Here is a 19,225-nt window from a genome sequence, read left to right on the forward strand (position 1 = left end):
TGACAGACTGGTCAACACTGTGTATAAATATATATGGTCACAGCTCACTGAAATACTGTAAGCAGTTTACCAACACTTGTAAACAGCATGCTGATTTAAGGTACCAATTTTTAAAATCCATATCAAGCTGCAATATAGCTTTTATTGCAGCTTTAAATGCTCACACATGATTTACTGCTTCTTAAGCAGATAAGGAACAACTTTATCATCCATCGAAACATACAAATGCAAAAACAAACATATTTTTGTATATCCTTGTTTATGACTGTAAATGGCTCATCTTGTCCATTCTGTTCAAGTGTATTTATTGTTAATTCCGTCAAGCAATTCACATTTTTCATGGGGCTTCCATTCGTCATTATTTCTCTGTTTGAAAACAACATAAAAAATAGCAACTATGCTTATTTTACATAATTGTATACCCACTTTCTGCTTCATTCAATAAGCAATTATCAACACAAGCTCAATGTTTTGATACAATTTTCTTACTATACTAGTGATTTGATATTTGGAACAATGGATGCTGATTAATGCTAATATCACTGCTTTATACTTACACAGCAGAATACTTTTGCTGCCATGTTCTCATCAAACTGGCCAAGAATAATTCGGACATCATTATCCTGCAGTGAAAGAAAATATTATTATTCAGACAGGAAAGTACACATGAAATATATTATGTTAGGTTAAAGAGACTAATTAAGAGCAATGGGAGTACAGTAGGCCACAGAGCCAGTAAAAATACAATTCAATATAACTCACACTGGTTCAGGTTTTTGAATGAGATTGTTTTGGACCTTTTTGCAGCCTGGAACTGGTAGTATATTTACTAATAGGCCCTGTTAATGGCAAACTAACAGAATGTGTTGTTATCTATATATTCAAATGCATGCCAATTGAAAATGTTCAGCTTACAAATATAAGTTGTAAGAGTAAACTAAAGGAAAACAATGGTAAGACTGAGGGTTACAATTACAGATGTTATTCATGACTTTTGTCAGTGTGGTTCTCGTGCTGTGGGAATGCTGGAATGCAGATTTGAGGGACTTGAATAAGGAATGGCGAGGAAATTGGTAGCATCATTGCAAGGCAGCAGATTCCAGGACTTTGGAAAGAATGGGAAGATTGGTGATGAGGCAATAGTTGTAGAGAATGAAGAGCTTAAAAGTGACTCTCTTGAGGCGGGGTTAACAGTGGTCTGGAAGAATATAGGGTTAGTGCCAGAGGATACATACAGACCAAATCGGCAAACATGGAGGGCTAATACAATGAACTTAGGTGGTTAGAAACAGCAACAGGACGGATTCAAAGGAACAGTTGGTAGGCTTCATAGACAAGATATGTGTACTGAAGGTTGAGAGGCCGATGCAACTGCAAAGAATGGAATGGGTGAGAGGGAGAGCTGTGAGCTGAAGGGCAGCGAAAGCAGCAGCAGCAACTATAGAGGTGGTTTGGACTCAAAAAAAGTTCATAAGTTTCTTACTATAATGATTTGAATATCAAATGCACAGTTTGATAAATCAAAAAGTCCCTACATTAAAACAAATTTTTGAATGGACAAGGATGAGGAGGAAGTACAGAAAACTTAAAAGGGGAGTTCTTTTTCACTTGTTCACGTGGCTGAACAGCTGGTGTAGAAGGGAGGGTTTCAGATATCTGGACCATTGGGATCTCTTCAGGGACAGATGGGACCTGTACAAGAAGGACGGGTTGCATCTAAACTGGAGGGGCACAAATATCTTGGCTGCGAGGTTTGCTAGCGTCACTCGGGAGGGTTTAAACTAGTGTGGCAGGGGGGTGGGAACCAGAGCAGTAGGACAGCAAGTGAAATAAATGAAGGGGAACTAGTAAATAAGGCCAGTAAGACTAAGAGGGAGAGCAGGCAGGGAGATGTTGCGGAGAACAGCGGGACTGGTGGTCTGATGGGCATTTGTTTCAATGCAAGGAGTAAAACAGGTAAGGCAGATGAACTTAGAGCTTGGATTAGTACTTGGAACTAGGATGTTGTTGCTATTACAGAGACTTGGTTGAGGGAAGGACAGGATTGGCAGCTAAATGTTCCAGGATTTAGAAGCTTCAGGCGGGATAGAGGGAGATGTAAAAGGGGTGGGGGAGTTGCATGACTGGTTAAGGAGAATATCACAGCTGTACTGCGGGAGGACACCTCGGAGGCGTCATGCAGCGAGGCAATATGGGTGGAGCTCAGGAATAGGAAGGGTGCAGTCACGATGTTGGGGGTTTACTACAGGCCTCCCAACAGCCAGCGGGAGGTAGAGGAGCAGATATGTAGACAGATTTTGGAAAGATGTAAAGGTAACAGGGTTGTAGTGGTGGGTGATTTTAACTTCCCCTATATTGACTGGGAATCACTTAGTGCTAGGGGCTTAGATGGGGCAGAATTTGTAAGGAGCATCCAGGAGGGCTTCTTGAAACAAGACGTATATAGTCCAACTAGGGATGGGGCCGTACTGGACCTGGTATTGGGGAATGAGCCCGGCCAGATGGTCGAAGTTTCAGTAGGGGAGCATTTCGGGAACAGTGACCATAATTCCATAAATTTTAAGGTACTAGTAGATAAGGATAAGAGTAGTCCTTGGGTGAAGGTGCTAAATTGGGGGAAGGCTAATTATAACAATAATAGGCAGGAACTGAAGAATTTAGATTGGGGGTGGCTGTTTGAGGGTAAATCAACATCTGACATGTGGGAGTCTTTCAAACGTCAGTTGATTAGAATCCAGGACCAGCATGTTCCTGTGAGGAAGAAGGATAAGTTTGGCAAGTTTCGGGAACCTTGGATAACGCGGGATATTGTGAGCCTCGTCAAAAAGAAAAAGGAAGCATTCGTAAGGGCTGGAAGGCTAGGAACAGACGAATCCCTTGAGGAATATAAAGACAGTAGGAAGGAACTTAAGCAAGGAGTCAGGAGGGCTAAAAGGGGTGATGAGAAGTCATTGGCAAACAGGATTAAGGAAAATCCCAAGGCTTTTTATACGTATATAAAGAGCAAGAGGGTAACCAGGGAAAGGGTTGGCCCACTCAAGGACAGAGAAGGGAATCTATGTGTGGAGCCAGAGGAAATGGGCGAGGTACTAAATGAGTACTTTGCATCAGCATTCACCAAGGAGAAGGACTTGGTGCATGATGAGCCTAGGGAAGGGAGTGTAGATAGTCTCAGTCATCTCATTATCAAAAATGAGGAGGTGTTGGGTATCTTGCAAAGCATTAAGGTAGATAAATCCCCAGGGCCTGATGGGATCTACCCAAGAATACTGAGGGAGGCAAGGGAAGAAATTGCTGGGGCCTTGACAGAAATCTTTGCATCCTCATTGGCTACAGGTGAGGTCCCAGAGGACTGAAGAATAAACAATGTTGTTCCTTTGTTTAAGAAGGGTAGCAAGGATAATCCAGGAAATTATAGGCCAGTGAGCCTCACGTCAGTGGTAGGGAAATTATTAGAGAGGATTCTTCGGGACAGGATTTACTCCCATTTGGAAACAAATGAACTTATTAGCGAGAGGCAGCATGGTTTTGTGAAGGGGAGGTCGTGTCTCACTAATTTGATTGAGTTTTTTGAGGGGCGACATGATGGAGGTTTATAAAGTTATAAGCGGCATGGTCAGAGTGGATAGTCAGAAGCTTTTTCCCAGGGTGGAAGAGTCAGTTACTAGGGGACATAGGTTTAAGGTGAGAGGGGCAAAGTTTAGAAGGGATGTGCGAGGCAAGTTCTTTACACAGAGGGTGGTGAGTGCCTGGAACTTGTTGCCGGGGGAGGTGGTGGAAGCAGGTACCATAGAGACGTTTAAGAGGCATCTTGACAAATACATGAATAGGATGGGAATAGAGGGATACGGACCCCGGAAGTGCAGAAGGTTTTAGCTTAGGCAGGCATCAAGATCAGCGCAGGCTTGGAGGGCCAAATGGCCTGTTCCTGTGCTGTCCTGTTCTTTGTTCTTTGTTCTTGTGATGTGTGTAATACTGGCTAGGATACATATATTGCTCATGCTTAGTTGTCTGCCTGGGAAACAAATATTAACCTAAGTTTTCCACTCAGCGAAATCTTGACTGGAAGTCGAGAAATGCAATTTGCAGTGGTCCAATGTAAAGGAGCTGACCCAACGGTAGTTCTTAGGTTCAAACTAACTTAAATAATCAGGGTGAGCTCCAAGCACCAGGAATGCCACTGATTGGAAGCTCGCCTTTGGGAGGCACAAGCTAGCACCCTAGTGCAGGATTTAAAAGCCTGCAGCAACTCATTAGACCGGGCATCCAGCAGAATGATTTCGTATCAAAAATATCTCTGAGAAATATGGAACGGCAGGAAGCCCTCCGCTTCACCAATGTAGCTGGCAAACTGCCACTGAATGAGGTCAGCCAGAGGAAGGAGGCCTGTTTGAAAGAGAGCTAGTCATGGACAGTACAAGGAGGTAACTAGGCCAGTGAATGCCAATCCCAACACAACACACTGGGCCACTGAGTGCATCTTATGATCTCATGAGGTCAGATGATATAAAAGGTGCTAGCCACACCTTCAAATGCACTGTCCTAAGTGTGCCTGACGCTTAGAATGACATCCCTTAGACTCTGTTAAAATGTTCAAATTGCCTATGTTGCGGCACAGATCAGCTATAATCTAACTGAATGGCAGAACAGAACAGGACTGAATGGCCTACCTGTTCTCACCTTCTTATGAAGCAGCATGCTGCCATCTCCATTACCAGGCTTCATCTGGGAATGTTGCTTCACTAACAGCCTATTACATTTGCCTCACTTAAGGCAACATAAATTGCAGGTCCAGGCTGTTCATGCAGCAGCACAAGAGGTGCAGTCGGCAGCAGGAGCCTTTCAGGAATTCTAATGGCACACAGCAGCCAGCCACCTCATGCACTCCTACATTTGATTCCGGAAGCAGGTGCATGACATTGCACAACTTTACAGTAATCAAACTGATAAAGAAATAAAGCATTTAATAGTTAGCCTGCTGAGCGCTCCAAAAACAAAGTAAGTTACAACAGTGTACCTTATTAAAATAATGGAAAAATGCTACTAGGCATGCAATAGATAACCAGCAATATTACAACAGGATGGGCTTGTCCCCTGGTTTAATCCACAGGAATTCTTTCTGTCATGTCTTACAGTTCTGAAAAAACTTTTTCAAGTGCGTATAGCCAGAGGGTTACACATCACACTTACCAAGATGTACATGAAACACATAATGATACTAATATTGAGAAATCTGTGCAGCTACAATTACTATTATAAAGTGGGAATTAAATCATAACATGAAACTGTTTTTTAATCTTTGAAAGAAAGAGGGCAGGATTTTCCTGCAGGTTTCAGGACCTCAGCGACAGGACCAAATGTGAGTTCCGAGCCCGCACTTACTGGCAGCCAGACCGGAGGAAATATTTTCCTGGAAGCTGCCACCGAACTGGCCATCTTCGAGATCATTGTCCAATTGAGGACAGCAGGCATATTGCCAGCCCAATCATAGGGCCAGTAGCCCCAGTGAGAGAGATGGGCACTGCTGAGGCAGTTAGAAGAACCTGAAGGCACCTCAAAGTGGAGACGCTGTCAGAGAGATGAACATTATTACATTCTATTTAGAGGGGCCAAGCAGGCAGGCCCTTCTGATTGGAGGGGAAACCACTCTGGCGGCAGAGTTTGGGCCTTTGCTGCTGGCAGCCCCCTCTTTGGGGGATGGAGCCTCCAACTCCGATGGCTCACTGGACTGTCGCAGGGAAGCTGCCTCCATGAAGCTGTTGGCTTCTGCATGTGGTAGGGGGTCTGGTTTGCTGCCAGCAAAATGCTGGTGACTGTTCTAAGTGACTCCAAATCGGTGCCTTAAATATGCAGATTAGCTGCCTGCTGCGTTGCAGCTAATCCGCATTCCTGCCTGTCCCAGAGAAATGACCCCAGCAGCAGGAATGCATTGGGGAGCAACACCCACCCCCCCCCTACCCCCCACCATCCCCCCCTTGCCTTCACCCCAGGGCCAGGAAAATTCTGCCTTGGATTGTACAATAAGGTGTCTTAAAAATTCTTCGAAGAACTCTGTCTCTGCCAGCATTTGGCTACCAGTAGTGTTTAAAGTGAACGAGTATTGCTTCTCAGTGATGGTCCTAAGAGTTAAGAGCAAAATTCACTAATAAGAAATTAGATTAAAACTGCCATTGTCTCTGTAGAAACATGAATTTGTGTTTCAGCTCCTGGAACAGTTACACCTGCTAGATTATGAACTTTTCAGAATCAGTTTTAGTTTTCATTTTTTAAACTAGTTTGTATGAGTATTAAGGGGATTACACTGCAATTTAATTGTTTTTTCTGTTTAACCCATGTTGCGCACCAAGATAAAAGATAATTGTAGAAAGGGTTGTTACCATTTATCTGGATTTGGTTCTATAAGTGAACAATAAATGGCATAAAACCTGCAGTATGTTCTAATGCAACAAGGAATTGAGCTCAGGTGAATAAATGGTAAGCAATTCATTATGATCCTAAAAACTACTGTTCTGCATTAAGGCCCAGAACTTCCAGGTGACTACAGCATTGAGTTCATTTTACAACATTGTAAGTCCCAGGATATTAAGATAGTAAGAGAATTATATCATTATTTAAGCCGTGTCATAATTTCACAGAATTACTGCCAATACCTTTGCCGAAACTGTGTAGTATTGGTTATAACTCCTCTCATCTCCATTTAAGTCAATGCTGTTAGCAAAGTTCCTGGTGTTGATGAATGTATTTCAATTCCAGAATTCAAAAATCTCTCATTTGATATTTTAATTCCGAGTTAAAACCCGTGAAAACATCTTCATCATTCTGCATTTGATTTAACGTACATTGTGTACACAATACTGGGAACTGAAATGCCTGCACATGTCTTGAAGAAAGTGAGACTGAAGGAGAAATTTGTTTAGGCTTGGTTTGGGCCCGATATGGTCAATGCACACTGTGTACCAGAAGCTGGAGGTCAAGGCTCATTCAAAATTGAGCCTTGGGCCTTATCTGAATAATTTTGGTGAATTGTGGGCACTTGTTTCCTCTGGACAATTCTAGGTTGGCTGTGTTCAGCTCTTAGGTAGGTCCTTGGAGGTGGAGGAGGTGAAGGAGAGGTGGGAAAGTGCTCATCAGCAATGGCCTGCACCAGAAATCTGAAACCAGAAATTTCACACTATTCCACACAAGTTCCATTTCAAAAGAAATGTAAATCTGTTTATGGAAGTTGTCTGTTTGCTGTGAAGATAAGATTAAAGTGTTACAAAAAATTCTGAACTGTAGCAGTGGTAATCAGCGCATAAATGCAAAATATGTTTTTGTTGTTGTAATTTGTGTTAATTAAACTCCACTAAATATGTGAAAATATTTGAAAAGTCAGCTTATATCTTTCCATATAAAATGAAAAAAAATTTCAGCAACACATTTCGCCATCAGATATTTTTGTTACTCATGACATAATGGTTGAAAGTGTCCCATCAGAGACAGAATAGGGGTAATTTTGACTTTCCATTGAAGTCAAAAACATTGGATCAAGTTGGAATGAAGTAGGATTGTAACCTACATACTATGACTAAACTTAATGGGATCTCTAGAAACTACTCATGACAATTGTTATCAAAGAACAGGAGAAAAATAAAACCAAGAGCTGGATTTTATGTTGGAGCCGCAGGTTTCTCCGTCAGGACCGAAAAGGGGTGCGACTTATGTTGCTGGACACATGAGATCCAGTGGCAGTTGGCCAATTAAGGGCAATGAGGTGTGGGGACCGAGCACGTTTCATCTGGGGATCCAAAATGGACCGGGTCCGGAGGGACACGTTGTTCAAACCTCTAGATAAGGGCGGGAAAAATGTACCCAACGTCGCCCTCAACCTGATGACCACCTTCGTGTGCAGCTGCATCAAGCTGTGCGTAGATCCCCGGTACGCAAACATCAACTATCACTACGTGCTGAAGTTCTATCTGTCCCCTGTGTTGCGAAGGATGGGCCTGGTCACATTGCCGCGGAACACTCCATCCAGTTGGACCGTGCCGTACCACCTATCCTTCGTGGAAAATTTTTTGTGGAGAAACACCTTTGACCACCAATCTATCAGGCAGTGGTTGCACGAAATGTCCTCAAGGCTCTACGGGAAAAGGAGATGGTGGATCCTGTTGAATGGTTCCCCGAGCAGACCGCCAAAGTCATTTGGCAGAATGCCTCATCACCAGAACTTTCAAACAAGCACCAAGATGTAGCTTGGCTGGTGGTGAGAAGAGCCCTCCCCGTCAGATCCTTTCTGTACGCCCGGAGTCTCACCCCCTCCGCACAATGCCCTCGAGGTGGCTGTGGTGGGGAAGAGACGGTTGCCCACCTCCTTCTGGAATGTATCTTTGCAAAGCAGGTGTGGAAAGAGATGCAGTGGTTTTTGTCGAGGTTCATCCCAAGCAGCTCTGTAACACAGGAGGCTGTGCTCTACGGGCTATTCCCAGGGACGCACACCGAGATAAACATCACCTGCTGCTGAAGGACTATCAATTCGGTGAAAGATGCTCTTTGGTTTGCCTGAAACTTGTTGGTCTTCCAGCGCAAAGAGTTGTCCACAACTGAGTGTTGCAGACTGGCACATTCTAAGGTCCAGGACTACGTGCTGAGGGACGCACTAAAGCTTGGGGCAGCAGCGGCAAAGGCTCAATGGAGATAGTCCACTGTATAAGGTCCCCCAACCAAGCTGAACTGAGGGGCTGGATCCAAGGAAAACCCTTCGGGTTGTATCCAACAAGTATGAGTTTGCTGCAAAATGTACATGGTATGTAAAATGAAATGGAAGGGTTGTGAGGCAACTCACTCCTGTATTGAAGGAAACTGATCACCTTTGCACTCTTTGTATTGTTGACTAGGTACTGTTTTGAACTGTTTTGTAATGTATTTTTTACAGATTTTTATGAATAAAGTTTATTTTGGAAAAATAAATTGGGGACTGAGCAATTACGTGGTTGGTGGCGGGCAGAGGTGGAGATGCCAGCGTCAGCTGATGCTGCAGCAGCTGCTGCCATCATTTTTAAAGGGCTGGCAGACCTGAATTCAATCTTGTTGTCTGCAGCGATAGGATCTCCAGAATGCTGAAAGGCTGCAGAGTAATGGCGGACAGTAGACCCCAGGTGGCCCCAAGCTTTTGTGATGCTCTTACAGGCTGAGAGGGAAACATGGGAGATTCTCTTCCCCAGAGATGGAAGGAGGAGAGTTGGAAGCCTGACAAAGCAAGCCTGGCTGTGGATTGCAGAGGAGGTCAGCAGCTGTAGGCTCACCCCAAGGACATGGATTCAGTAGCTCCATGACCTCATCTGGGCAGTGAAAGTGAGGACCTATTAAAGCCTTCAGGTCTTGGGTCTAGCATATGTCAGAGGAGGAGGGTGTGTTGGGTGGGGAGGGAATGCCGATCCAGACATGGACAAAGGGTCAGGGGTTGCAGACAAACTGCTTGAGGCATGACAACATTTCCCTGAAAGGAGGCCGTTTGTCATAGGAGACCCTCACAAGGTCTCTAGAAAGGGACTGTATGCAGGAGGCATCTGTATGCCCCCATCCATAACCAATGGACAAACTCTAGCATATGGCTTGGGATTGTTCCTGCTTGGAGACCGATCAGAAGATTTCATACAATTGGAGAGAGTGAGCCAAGACCGGTGGTGGGCTGCCACAGCTCTATATCCTGAGGAAGAGGCCATGGAGCTGTCTGGACCGCAGGATGGGCTAAGTGTTGCAGACGGAGAGACAGATACACCTTCCCAAGACAGTGAGTAAGGTCGTCATAGGGCACAAGGGTGCATCTGCAGCGATGCAGCCATGCTGCTTATCAGGTATCTGGTACCTGCAGGAATCTCACACATCGGACTGCGTGATATGTCAGGAGGGAAGGCCCTTGACTCTTCCATGTCTCTGTTCTCTCATGCAGGTCATGTGGAACCTACTCCAAGATCCTCCGAATCCACAGGGGAGTCTGCCCCCTTTGAGGGGAGGACAGAGCCTCAGAAGGTCCAGCGTCACCTCAGAGCCCAGTGCCCTCTACCAGTGTAGGGTCGTGTCCTAGGCCGAGCCATCTTCAGCTGCTTCATCAATGACCTTCCCTCCATCGTAAAGTCAGCAGTGGGAATGTTCACTGATGATTGCACAATGTTCAGCACCATTCGCAACTCCTCAGATACTGAAGCAGTCCGTGTCCAGATGAAGCAGGACCCAAACAACATTCAATCTTCTGCTGAAAAGTGGCAAGTAACATTCACGTTACACAAGTACCAGGAAATGACCATCTCCAACAAGAGAGAATCTAACCATCTCCTCTTGACATTCAATGACATTACCATTGCAGAGTTCCCCCACTATCAACATCTGGGGGTTACCATTGACCAGAAACTGCACTGGACCAGCCACATAAGTACCGTTGGTACAATAGCAGGTCAGAGGCTGGGAATTCTGTGGTGACTAACTCACCTCCTGACCCCCCAAAGCCTGCCCACCATCTACAAGGCACAAGTCAGGAGTGTGATGGAATACTCTCCACTTGCCTGGATGAGTGCAGCTCCAACAACACTCAAGAAGCTCAACACCATTCAGGACAAAGCAGCCCGCTTGATTGGAACCCCATCCACCACCTTCAACATTCTTTCACTCCACGACAGACGCACAGTGGCAGCAGTGTGTACCATCTACATGATGCACTGTAGCAATGCACCAAGGCTCCTTAGACAGCACCTTCCAAACCAGTGACCTCTACCATCTAGAAGGACAAGGGCAGCAGATGCGTGGGAACACCACCACCTGCAGTTCCCCTCCAAGCCACACACCATCCTGACTTGGAACTAGATCACCATTCCTTCACTCTCACTGGGTCAAAATTCTGAATCTCCCTTCCTAACAGCACTGTGCATGTACCTGCACCACATGGACTGCAGTGGTTCTAGAAGGGAGCTCACCACCACCTTCTCCAGGACATTTAGGGATGAACAATAAAAGCTGGCCTAGCCAGTGATGCCCACATCCCATGACAGAATTTTTAGAAATCTCACAGCAGTGGGTACGTGCATGTGGTTAGATTTGGGTACACTACCTGGTGAGCACAGCACACACAGTGAGCACTTGATGGAGGCTGTGACAGCCCAGCCCTCTGACAGTCAGAGGACTGTGGGAGGCCAGGCCTATGCTGAGCCCCAAGCTCATGATGTGCTTCTGATGCTGCCAGCATCACAGGAAATGCTGCAACTGCAGCGGAAGGTCACACAACACCTGGCAGAGATGCCAGAGGCAATGCATGCCTAAGTGTGGATGATGGCGGATTCCGTCCAGGCCTTGAGTACTGCACCGTCTCTGACTGGTGCATCAGTGGCAGCGTCCATTGAAAGATTGGTGGCTCTGATGGAAAGCCACATCCTGCAGAGCACTCAGTGTCTGCGGGACATTTGTGCAGACCTGTATACCCTCATCTTGACCATGAGCTCAAGGCAGCAGTGGCAAGGAAAGAGGGGGATGGGAGACCTGGCGTCACTACCAGGTCCTCTACCCTTTCAAGTCAACAGGGAGGCATAAGTTTGCCTTGTAAGGGAGGAGGAGCAGCTGCCTCCCACAGTGGGGGGTTCCTCTTAGGGTGCTCCTGGTGTGGCCAGCATTCAGCAGTTCCTTTGCCCCTTTGCCAGTGACGCCAGGACCTCCATCAAACCTGATGACACAGGGTGCTACTGCTTCTGTGTGGGAAATGCTCAGCATGCCGGGGCCCACCAAGCCTAAGGCAACCAGAAGATGACCACCAAGGTTATCCCCCTTCAAGGGGCAGCTAGGTCAGCAGCCTGCCTCCACTTCAGCTGGCAGCACAGGGGGAGCGCCACATAGGAGTGCACACAAAAGAATAAAGAGCACTTTGAATCATGGGGTATACACGGGTAAATGTATATTTTAGATGGAAAGGGTACCATTTGGTGTCATGGTCAGTAAGGTATTTTTATCCAACAAGCCAGATCTCCTTCCTATTCCGTATGGCCTTTGGTGCTTTGTTTTAAGCCTGCCTCTGTGAAGCTGCTTGAGGCGAGGGATCATGCTGCGAGGGGTCCTGTCTGGAGCCTTGCCAGCTCAGCACTGCACAACTGATCAAGGAGTGATTGTTTCCTGAAGTAAAGGTGACAACAGGGCTGCATAAAGTTAAGTCTTCAGTGCTCAACATACAACTGGCAGTACGGTTCAAAGATAACACATATTTAGAACAGCATTGTGAGCCTCCTTGCATGTCTCTCTTGGCAACTGTGGCGATGCGTGGCCAGCTTCCTCCTCCACATCCTCATCATCCGAGGAGGCATCACGCTCCTCGCTATCCTCGTTGTTTAACGCTTTCTCCCTCAGTAGTGCCAAGTTGTGCAGTGCACAGCAGACCACCACGATACATGAGACTATCGTTGGTGCACACTGAAGTGCTCCACTGAACTGATTTGGGACCTGAATCTCATCTTCAGCTGACCAATGGTCTGCTTTATAGTAGTTCGCATGGCAGGCATTGTAGCTCTCCTCTGCACCTGTGCGTGGGTTTCTCACAGGTGTCAGTCGCCATATCCTCAGTGGGTAGCTCTTGTCTCCAAGGATCCATCGCTGAAAGTGGGCGGGAGGCCATAAAGTTCTGGCACCTGGGACTGCCTCAAAATGTAGGCATCGTGGCAACTTCCGGGGAAGTGTGCACAGACCTGAAGGATCTGTTTATGGTGGTCGCAGACCAGTTGTACATTGAGGGAATGGAAACCCTTCCTGTTGATGGAGGCCACTGGCTGGTGTTCCAGAGCTTTGATGGCTACATGACACCCTGCAGCTGTGGGAATCCAACGATGGCCCCAAACCCGATGGACCTCTCAGCTTGAGAGTTGGGATCCGTGTGGAAGCACACACAGTCTCTGGCCCTCCTGAAAAGGGTATTGGTGACCTCCTTGATGAACCAATGGACCACTGATTGTGAGATCCCACACATGTTCCCAGTGGATCCCTGGAATGATCCAGATGCATAGAATTTAGTGCCATGGTGACCTTCAGCGCCACTGGCATTGGATTTACACCGTCCCCTGGGGCACAGCTCGTCCTGCATCATAGTGCATAGGTCAGTGACGGACTCCTTAGAGAGGTGGAGTCTTCATTGCCACTGCCTCCCAGACACGTGCAGGTAGTTAAGCCTCGACCCTTTCTGCAGGGTACCTCCTTCTATGTGCAGGGAGGGGGAGGGTACACCTGTCCTTCTCCTCTGACACTTTCATGGCTGTTTGGAGGCTGCTACTGATGCTCCTGTGGCCACACAGGACGTTGCGCTGCCACTGCAGGTGCCTGGACCTCCCTCCTGCTCTGCTGTACCTCTACTTCAGTGTGGTCCCCAAAGCCTGGATGAATGAGGCCCATGATAGATGGCATCTCCCCAAGTACAAGGCCTTTGCTACCAGTAGCCTCCCTCCTTCCCCCCACTTGGCACCTCTGTCGAGGTGGCACTTGCCCATTGCCCTCCTGGTATGGCACCCCTGCAGTTCTGGGACATGCGCTCCCCACCTCAGACAATTACCAATGCCCACCCTTCTCCACCCTGCCTAGCAGTCAATGCTGCCCCACCCAATGTCCTCCCTTTGTAGCTAGGAATGAGCTCCCGCCTCCTCCATATCACCTCCTTGAACCCCCATGAGTCCCATGTGGCATAAATAAAATTAAAACTAAAATAAAATCACTGTCTTTCAAATATCTTAAGGCCCTCCCCGCCTGCCTGGCCAGAGTTGTGGCCATAGGCCACCCTATGGAGGGGCTCCCCCTCCACAATGGTGGCCCAGCTGCTGAGGGCATTTTTTAATTTAAAACTTTTTAAATTGCTGTATGATCGCTTTAAGAATGATGTTCCTTTAAGAACTCAGTATGCTAATGAGCTAAGTACAAGGATGTAGTTATGTGATTAGAAGCCATATTCTCTCTGCTCTGTATTGCGTGTAATAGTTTTGCTGTAAGTAAACCTACAGATCTTCAAGGGACTTAAATCCATGTACCTCATTGTGTTGCTTAAGATAACACAAAGAAACTCTTGATATGGTGGTAGCAGTGGTGAAAAGACAAGATATAATCTTGAAGACCACGGGGAAAACAGCAAACAAGTTTAAAAGCAATACAGAAAACAGAAGAGAAAATTTGAAGCAACAAGTGAAGAAACTTTAAAAAAATGTTCCTGAAAAGAGTGAAAGATATATGCATTAGAAGGCTGAGAACAGCTCCATAGAACAGAAGTGTGGCTGAAAAGCAAGTGATTGGCAAGTCATTGTGCCGACGATTGAGCAATCCTGGTAAAAAACGCCTTTGAAGAGTTTTAAAAAATGTTTTCTAAAGGCTCCATGCGAGGGAGAGAAAAAAGGGGAAAACGCATGCAAATTGAAAAAAACCCAAAGTCCAATAGACTAAAAAAAGGACATGTAACCCCAAGTCTTCACTAAAGCAGTGAAGCTGAAAAAATCATTAAAGCAGTCAAGCGTAACCAAAATAAATAAATTCTAGCAAAAAAAAGCAAAGGGGAAAACCCTTGAACTGCCTATCGAACAGATGTGTAAACATACAAGTGAAGGTTGAAAAAGCAAAGAACAAAGAACACTGTCAAGCATTGTCAAAGCAGCTAGTTTAAAAAACTTCTTAAATGGGGATAAGAGAAGAGTTAATAGAATAAGCTTTTAAACAGGTTTTAAGCCACAAATAGAAAACACAGTGCTGAAGGCACAAACAGAGCTGAACAAAATTAAATATAGAGCAGAAAGCAAAAGAAGAGCAGAAGGATGGATATCAAATTTAGCAGCTGGAAGGCCATTGACATCCTATCCAAGTTAAAACTTTTTAAACAAAGACATCAGTTACACTTCATAGACCAAGCAGTTGCAGAACCAGAGAAGCAGGCTGTGAAAATACTGATAGCAGTTGGAAATGAGGCGCTTTACACAATCAATATCTCTGGCTTATCTGAAAGATCCTGCAACGATATAGAAAGTGCTAGAAGATCAGCTTCAGGTAAGAGTGAATTTTAGAATTCATCGCCTGGCATTGATGTCCTACAGGCAAAAGCCACAGGAATCAATAGATCAGTTTGTCAATAGATGCCATACTAAGGGCAACAAATGCAATTTTTCAGAAACTGATCTGTTGGAGCGAATAATGGAGCTGGTGATTGTCTCAACACCTATTGAAGCATTTCAAAACGACCTCTTGGGGAAAAAGAAAGGTCACGGCATTGATGTGCTGCTAGAAGATGGCAGGAAATATGAAGCCATTGTAGCCGGACAACCGCATCTGTAAGCACTATGTTCAACCAACAGTATCAGGACGGTAGCCAGGTCACAAAAAGCAAGAAAGCTGTGTGGTAACTGTGGTTCGTCCCACTCACCACGAAGTTGTCCTGGATTTCAAGACCTGAGCAAGGCATGCAGTACAAAATGACACTGGGCCCACCTATGCAAGAAATCTGGCTCCAAAGACACAACCAGAAGTCACAATAGGTCAGAAACAAACAGAAGAAAGATGCAGCAGCATTGCAACAGCAGCAAGGAGTGCGCCAGAGACCTGCTTAAATGCAAGCCGATACACGAAGTCCACAGTGAAATAGAACTGAGACAATACTGAGTGGAGCGATTCTCAGGCAGAAGACGAGCAGGCATTTCACATTGTGAACCTGACACACTGTGTTGATGAAGTCAAACAACTGGAAGCTTTCGCTAATATCAATATCATGTGCCCCAAGAAAGTTGGCAAACACACACTCATGATTAAAATTGACACGGGAGCTAGTGCAAATATCCTACCAATCTGAATCCTGAAGGATATCTGCCTGGGTCGTTGGAAATTAATGATACCAGCGACAACTGCAAAGTTAACTGCATACAATGGGACACCCATCCCTTGCAGTGGCACACTAACAAAGCAATGCAGCTACAGGCTGAGTTAATTCCTAAGCAGGAAAAAAAATCCTTTGAAGAGACCGTTTGTATTGCTGAAGTAAAGTTTCGACTGAGAGACTCTCGGTTTTAAAATTCAAGTTGACCTATTGCTGTGCTCATCGTTGAAAGAAATGTTTGATGCTTGCTGCAGCCGAAGTGTTTTGAATGCCTAGTTACTAAGAGACTATTTCATCATATCCGTGTGGAGTCTTTGAGTGGCATTTGATTATTTTCACATTAGAATACCTCACGCATCAGGAACATAACCCACAAAGACTTATGTGCCAGTTATTTATTTATTCTTAAGAAACAGTCAATTTTTAAAACATAATTTTTTTTTAAAGAAACTGGTTAACTGTGATTTTTGAGTGTATGTGTGTGAATGGGGGAGTTAGGTTCAAATAAGAAGTTATAAGGCCTTTAGACATAGGTTTATCTTAATAGTGTGTAAGATTTAGTTTTTTAATAAATAGTTAATTGGTTGTTGTCTAAAGATACCTGGTTTGTTCTGTTTTATTCTGGGGGTTACTAGAGTGTTTAATTTGGCTGTTTTCTGGTCGGGTGGGAAAACTTTAATAATATGCTGCAACTTGTGGAGTGATGGGACTGAATTGACAGTACATTGCTCCCACCTCGGTCGCAACACAGCGTATAAGGACCTCAACATTGGGACTATCACAAGATCACCAAGGTACCCATTTACAGCAGAAGAGACCAAGGGTACAGGACAGGACTTACAACACATGTACCCTGGACGTCCAATCGCTCTACAGCTCCATCCCCCACCAGGATGGTTTGAGGGCTCTCTGCTTCTTCATGGAACAGAGGCCCAACCAGTCCTCATCCACCACCACCCTCCTCTGCCTGGCTGAACTTGTTCTCACATTGAACAACTTCTCCTTCAACTCCACTCACTTCCTTCAAGTAAAAGGTGTCGCTATGGGTACCGCATGGGTCCTAGTTATGCCTGTCTTTTTGTGGGATATATATTTTTTTTAGAGATACAGCACTGAAACAGGCCCTTCGGCCCACCGAGTCTGTGCCGACCATCAACCACCCTTATTATACTAATCCTACACTAATTCCATATTTCTACCACATCCCCACCTGTCCCTATATTTCCCTTCCACCTACCTATACTAGGGGCAATTTATAATGGCCAATTTACCTATCAACCTGCAAGTCTTTGGCATGTGGGAGGAAACCGGAGCACCTAGAGGAAACCCATGCAAATACAGGGAAAACTTGCAAACTCCACACAGGCAGTACCCAGAATTGAACCCGGGTCGCTGGAGCTGTGAGGCTGCGATGCTAACCACTGCGCCACTGCATTCTTTGTTCCAGTCCTACTCAGGCCCCCTCCCCCAACTCTTTTTCCAGTACATTGATGACTGTATCGGTGCCGTTTCCTGCTCCCGCCCCAAACTTGAAAACTTTATCAACTTTGCTTCCAATTTCCACCCTTCTCTCACCTTTACATGGTCCATCTCTGACACTTCCCTTCCCTTCCTCGACTTCTCTGTCTCCATCTCTGGGGAGAGGTTGTCTACTAATATCCATTATAAGCCCACCGACTCCCACAGCTCCTTCGACTACACTTCTCCACACCCTACCTCCTGTAAGGACTCCATTCCATTCTCCCAGTTTCTCCGTCTTCGATGCATCTGCTCTGATGATGCTACCTTCCATGATGGTGCTTCTGGTATGACCTCCTTTTTCCTCAACCAAGGATTCCCCCCCACTGTTGTTGACAGGGCCCTCAACCATGTCCGGCCCATTTCCCGTATCTCTGCCGTCAACCCTTCCCCTCCCTCCCAGAACTGTGACAGGGTTCCCCTAGTCCTCACTTTCCACCCCATCAGCCTCCATATCCAAAGGATCATCCTCAGCTATTTCCGCCACCTCCAGCATGATGCCACGACCAAACGCATCTTCCCCTCCCTTCCCCTGTCAGCATTCCGAAGGGTTGTTCCCTCCGCGACACCCTGGTCCACTCCTCAATTACCCCCACCACCTCGTCCCCGTCCCATGGTACCTTCCCCTGCAATCGCAGGAGGTGTAATACCTACCCATTTACCTCCTCTCTCCTCACTATCCCAGGCCCCAAACACTCCTTTCAGGTGAAGCAGTGATTTACTTGTACTTCTTTCAATGTAGTATACTGTATTCGCTGCTCACAATGTGGTCTCCTCTACATTGGGGAGACCAAGCGCAGACTGGGTGACCGCTTTGCGGAACACCTCCGCTCAGTCCGCAAGCTGGACCCTGAGCTTCCGGTTGCGCCATTTCAACACTCCCCCCTGCTCTCATGCTCACATCTCTGTCCTGGGATTGCTGCAGTGTTCCAGTGAACATCAACGTAAGCTCGAGGAACAGCATCTCATCTACCGATTAGGCACACTACAGCCTGCCGGACTGAACATTGAGTTCAATAATTTCAGAGCATGACAGCCCCCCATGTTACTTTCATTTTTAGTTGTTTTTGCTTTTTGCTTTTTTACATTTTTTACAACCTTTTTTTGCATTTATTTCATTTCATCTTAGTTCGTTCAGTTTGCTTACCCACTGTGTTTTTTTTCATGTTTGCACTTGCTGCTGTTCAATATTCAGTCCGTTAACACCTTTTCTGTACTAATGCTTTGTCTTTCAACACACCATTAACATATTGTTTGCCTGTGCTCCATGACCTTTTGGTTAGCTAAGTGGCCTTGTCCAATCTACACCTTCTCCTTTGTTATCTCTTGCCCCACCCCCACCTCACCTGCTTATAACCTGTGACATTTTTAATATTTGTCAGTTCCGAAGAAGGGTCACTGACCCGAAACTTTAACTCTGCTTCTCTTTCCACAGATGCTGCCAGACCTGCTGAGTGGTTCCAGCATTTCTTGTTTTTTATTTCAGATTTCCAGAATCCGCATACTGCACCTCAGATAGCATGCAGTTCTGTCAATCGACCCTCCCAGAAAGTGTAGCGTGCACACAAAAGAAAAGCTTAAATGCGAGTTGGATGACATGGAACACAATGGCATCATCTGTCGCATGAATCATCACACAGACTGGTGCAGCTCAATTAAGTGCATACTAAAGAAGGATGGAGCAATCTAGATCCGAGGTATCTAAACCTTTCCCTAAAGTGATGCTCCCACAAGATTCCAACATGAGAGGAATTGAATCCCAAGTTCACAGGAGCCAAATTCTTCTCCAGGTTGAATTCTAAACATGGATATTGGTCGGTATACCAAGCTAAGGAATCTCAGGAAGTCACCACCTTCAGGACACCA

The 19,225-nt window shown here is 45.8% G+C and overlaps 1 protein-coding gene across 1 annotated transcript in view; it reads right to left on the reverse strand.

The window, feature by feature from the left end:
• The window catches only part of gabbr2 (gamma-aminobutyric acid (GABA) B receptor, 2), a 1,342,876-nt gene that overhangs the window by 407,524 nt on the left and 916,127 nt on the right, over window positions 1–19,225 (reverse strand). Inside the window, exon 5 of the mRNA XM_068053043.1 lies at window positions 558–623. Coding sequence (XP_067909144.1) covers window positions 558–623 — 66 coding nt within the window. The remainder of the gene's footprint in view (window positions 1–557; window positions 624–19,225) is intronic.

The sequence above is a fragment of the Heterodontus francisci genome, chromosome 2, assembly GCF_036365525.1.
Source record: "Heterodontus francisci isolate sHetFra1 chromosome 2, sHetFra1.hap1, whole genome shotgun sequence".
Classification (NCBI taxonomy): domain Eukaryota; kingdom Metazoa; phylum Chordata; class Chondrichthyes; order Heterodontiformes; family Heterodontidae; genus Heterodontus; species Heterodontus francisci.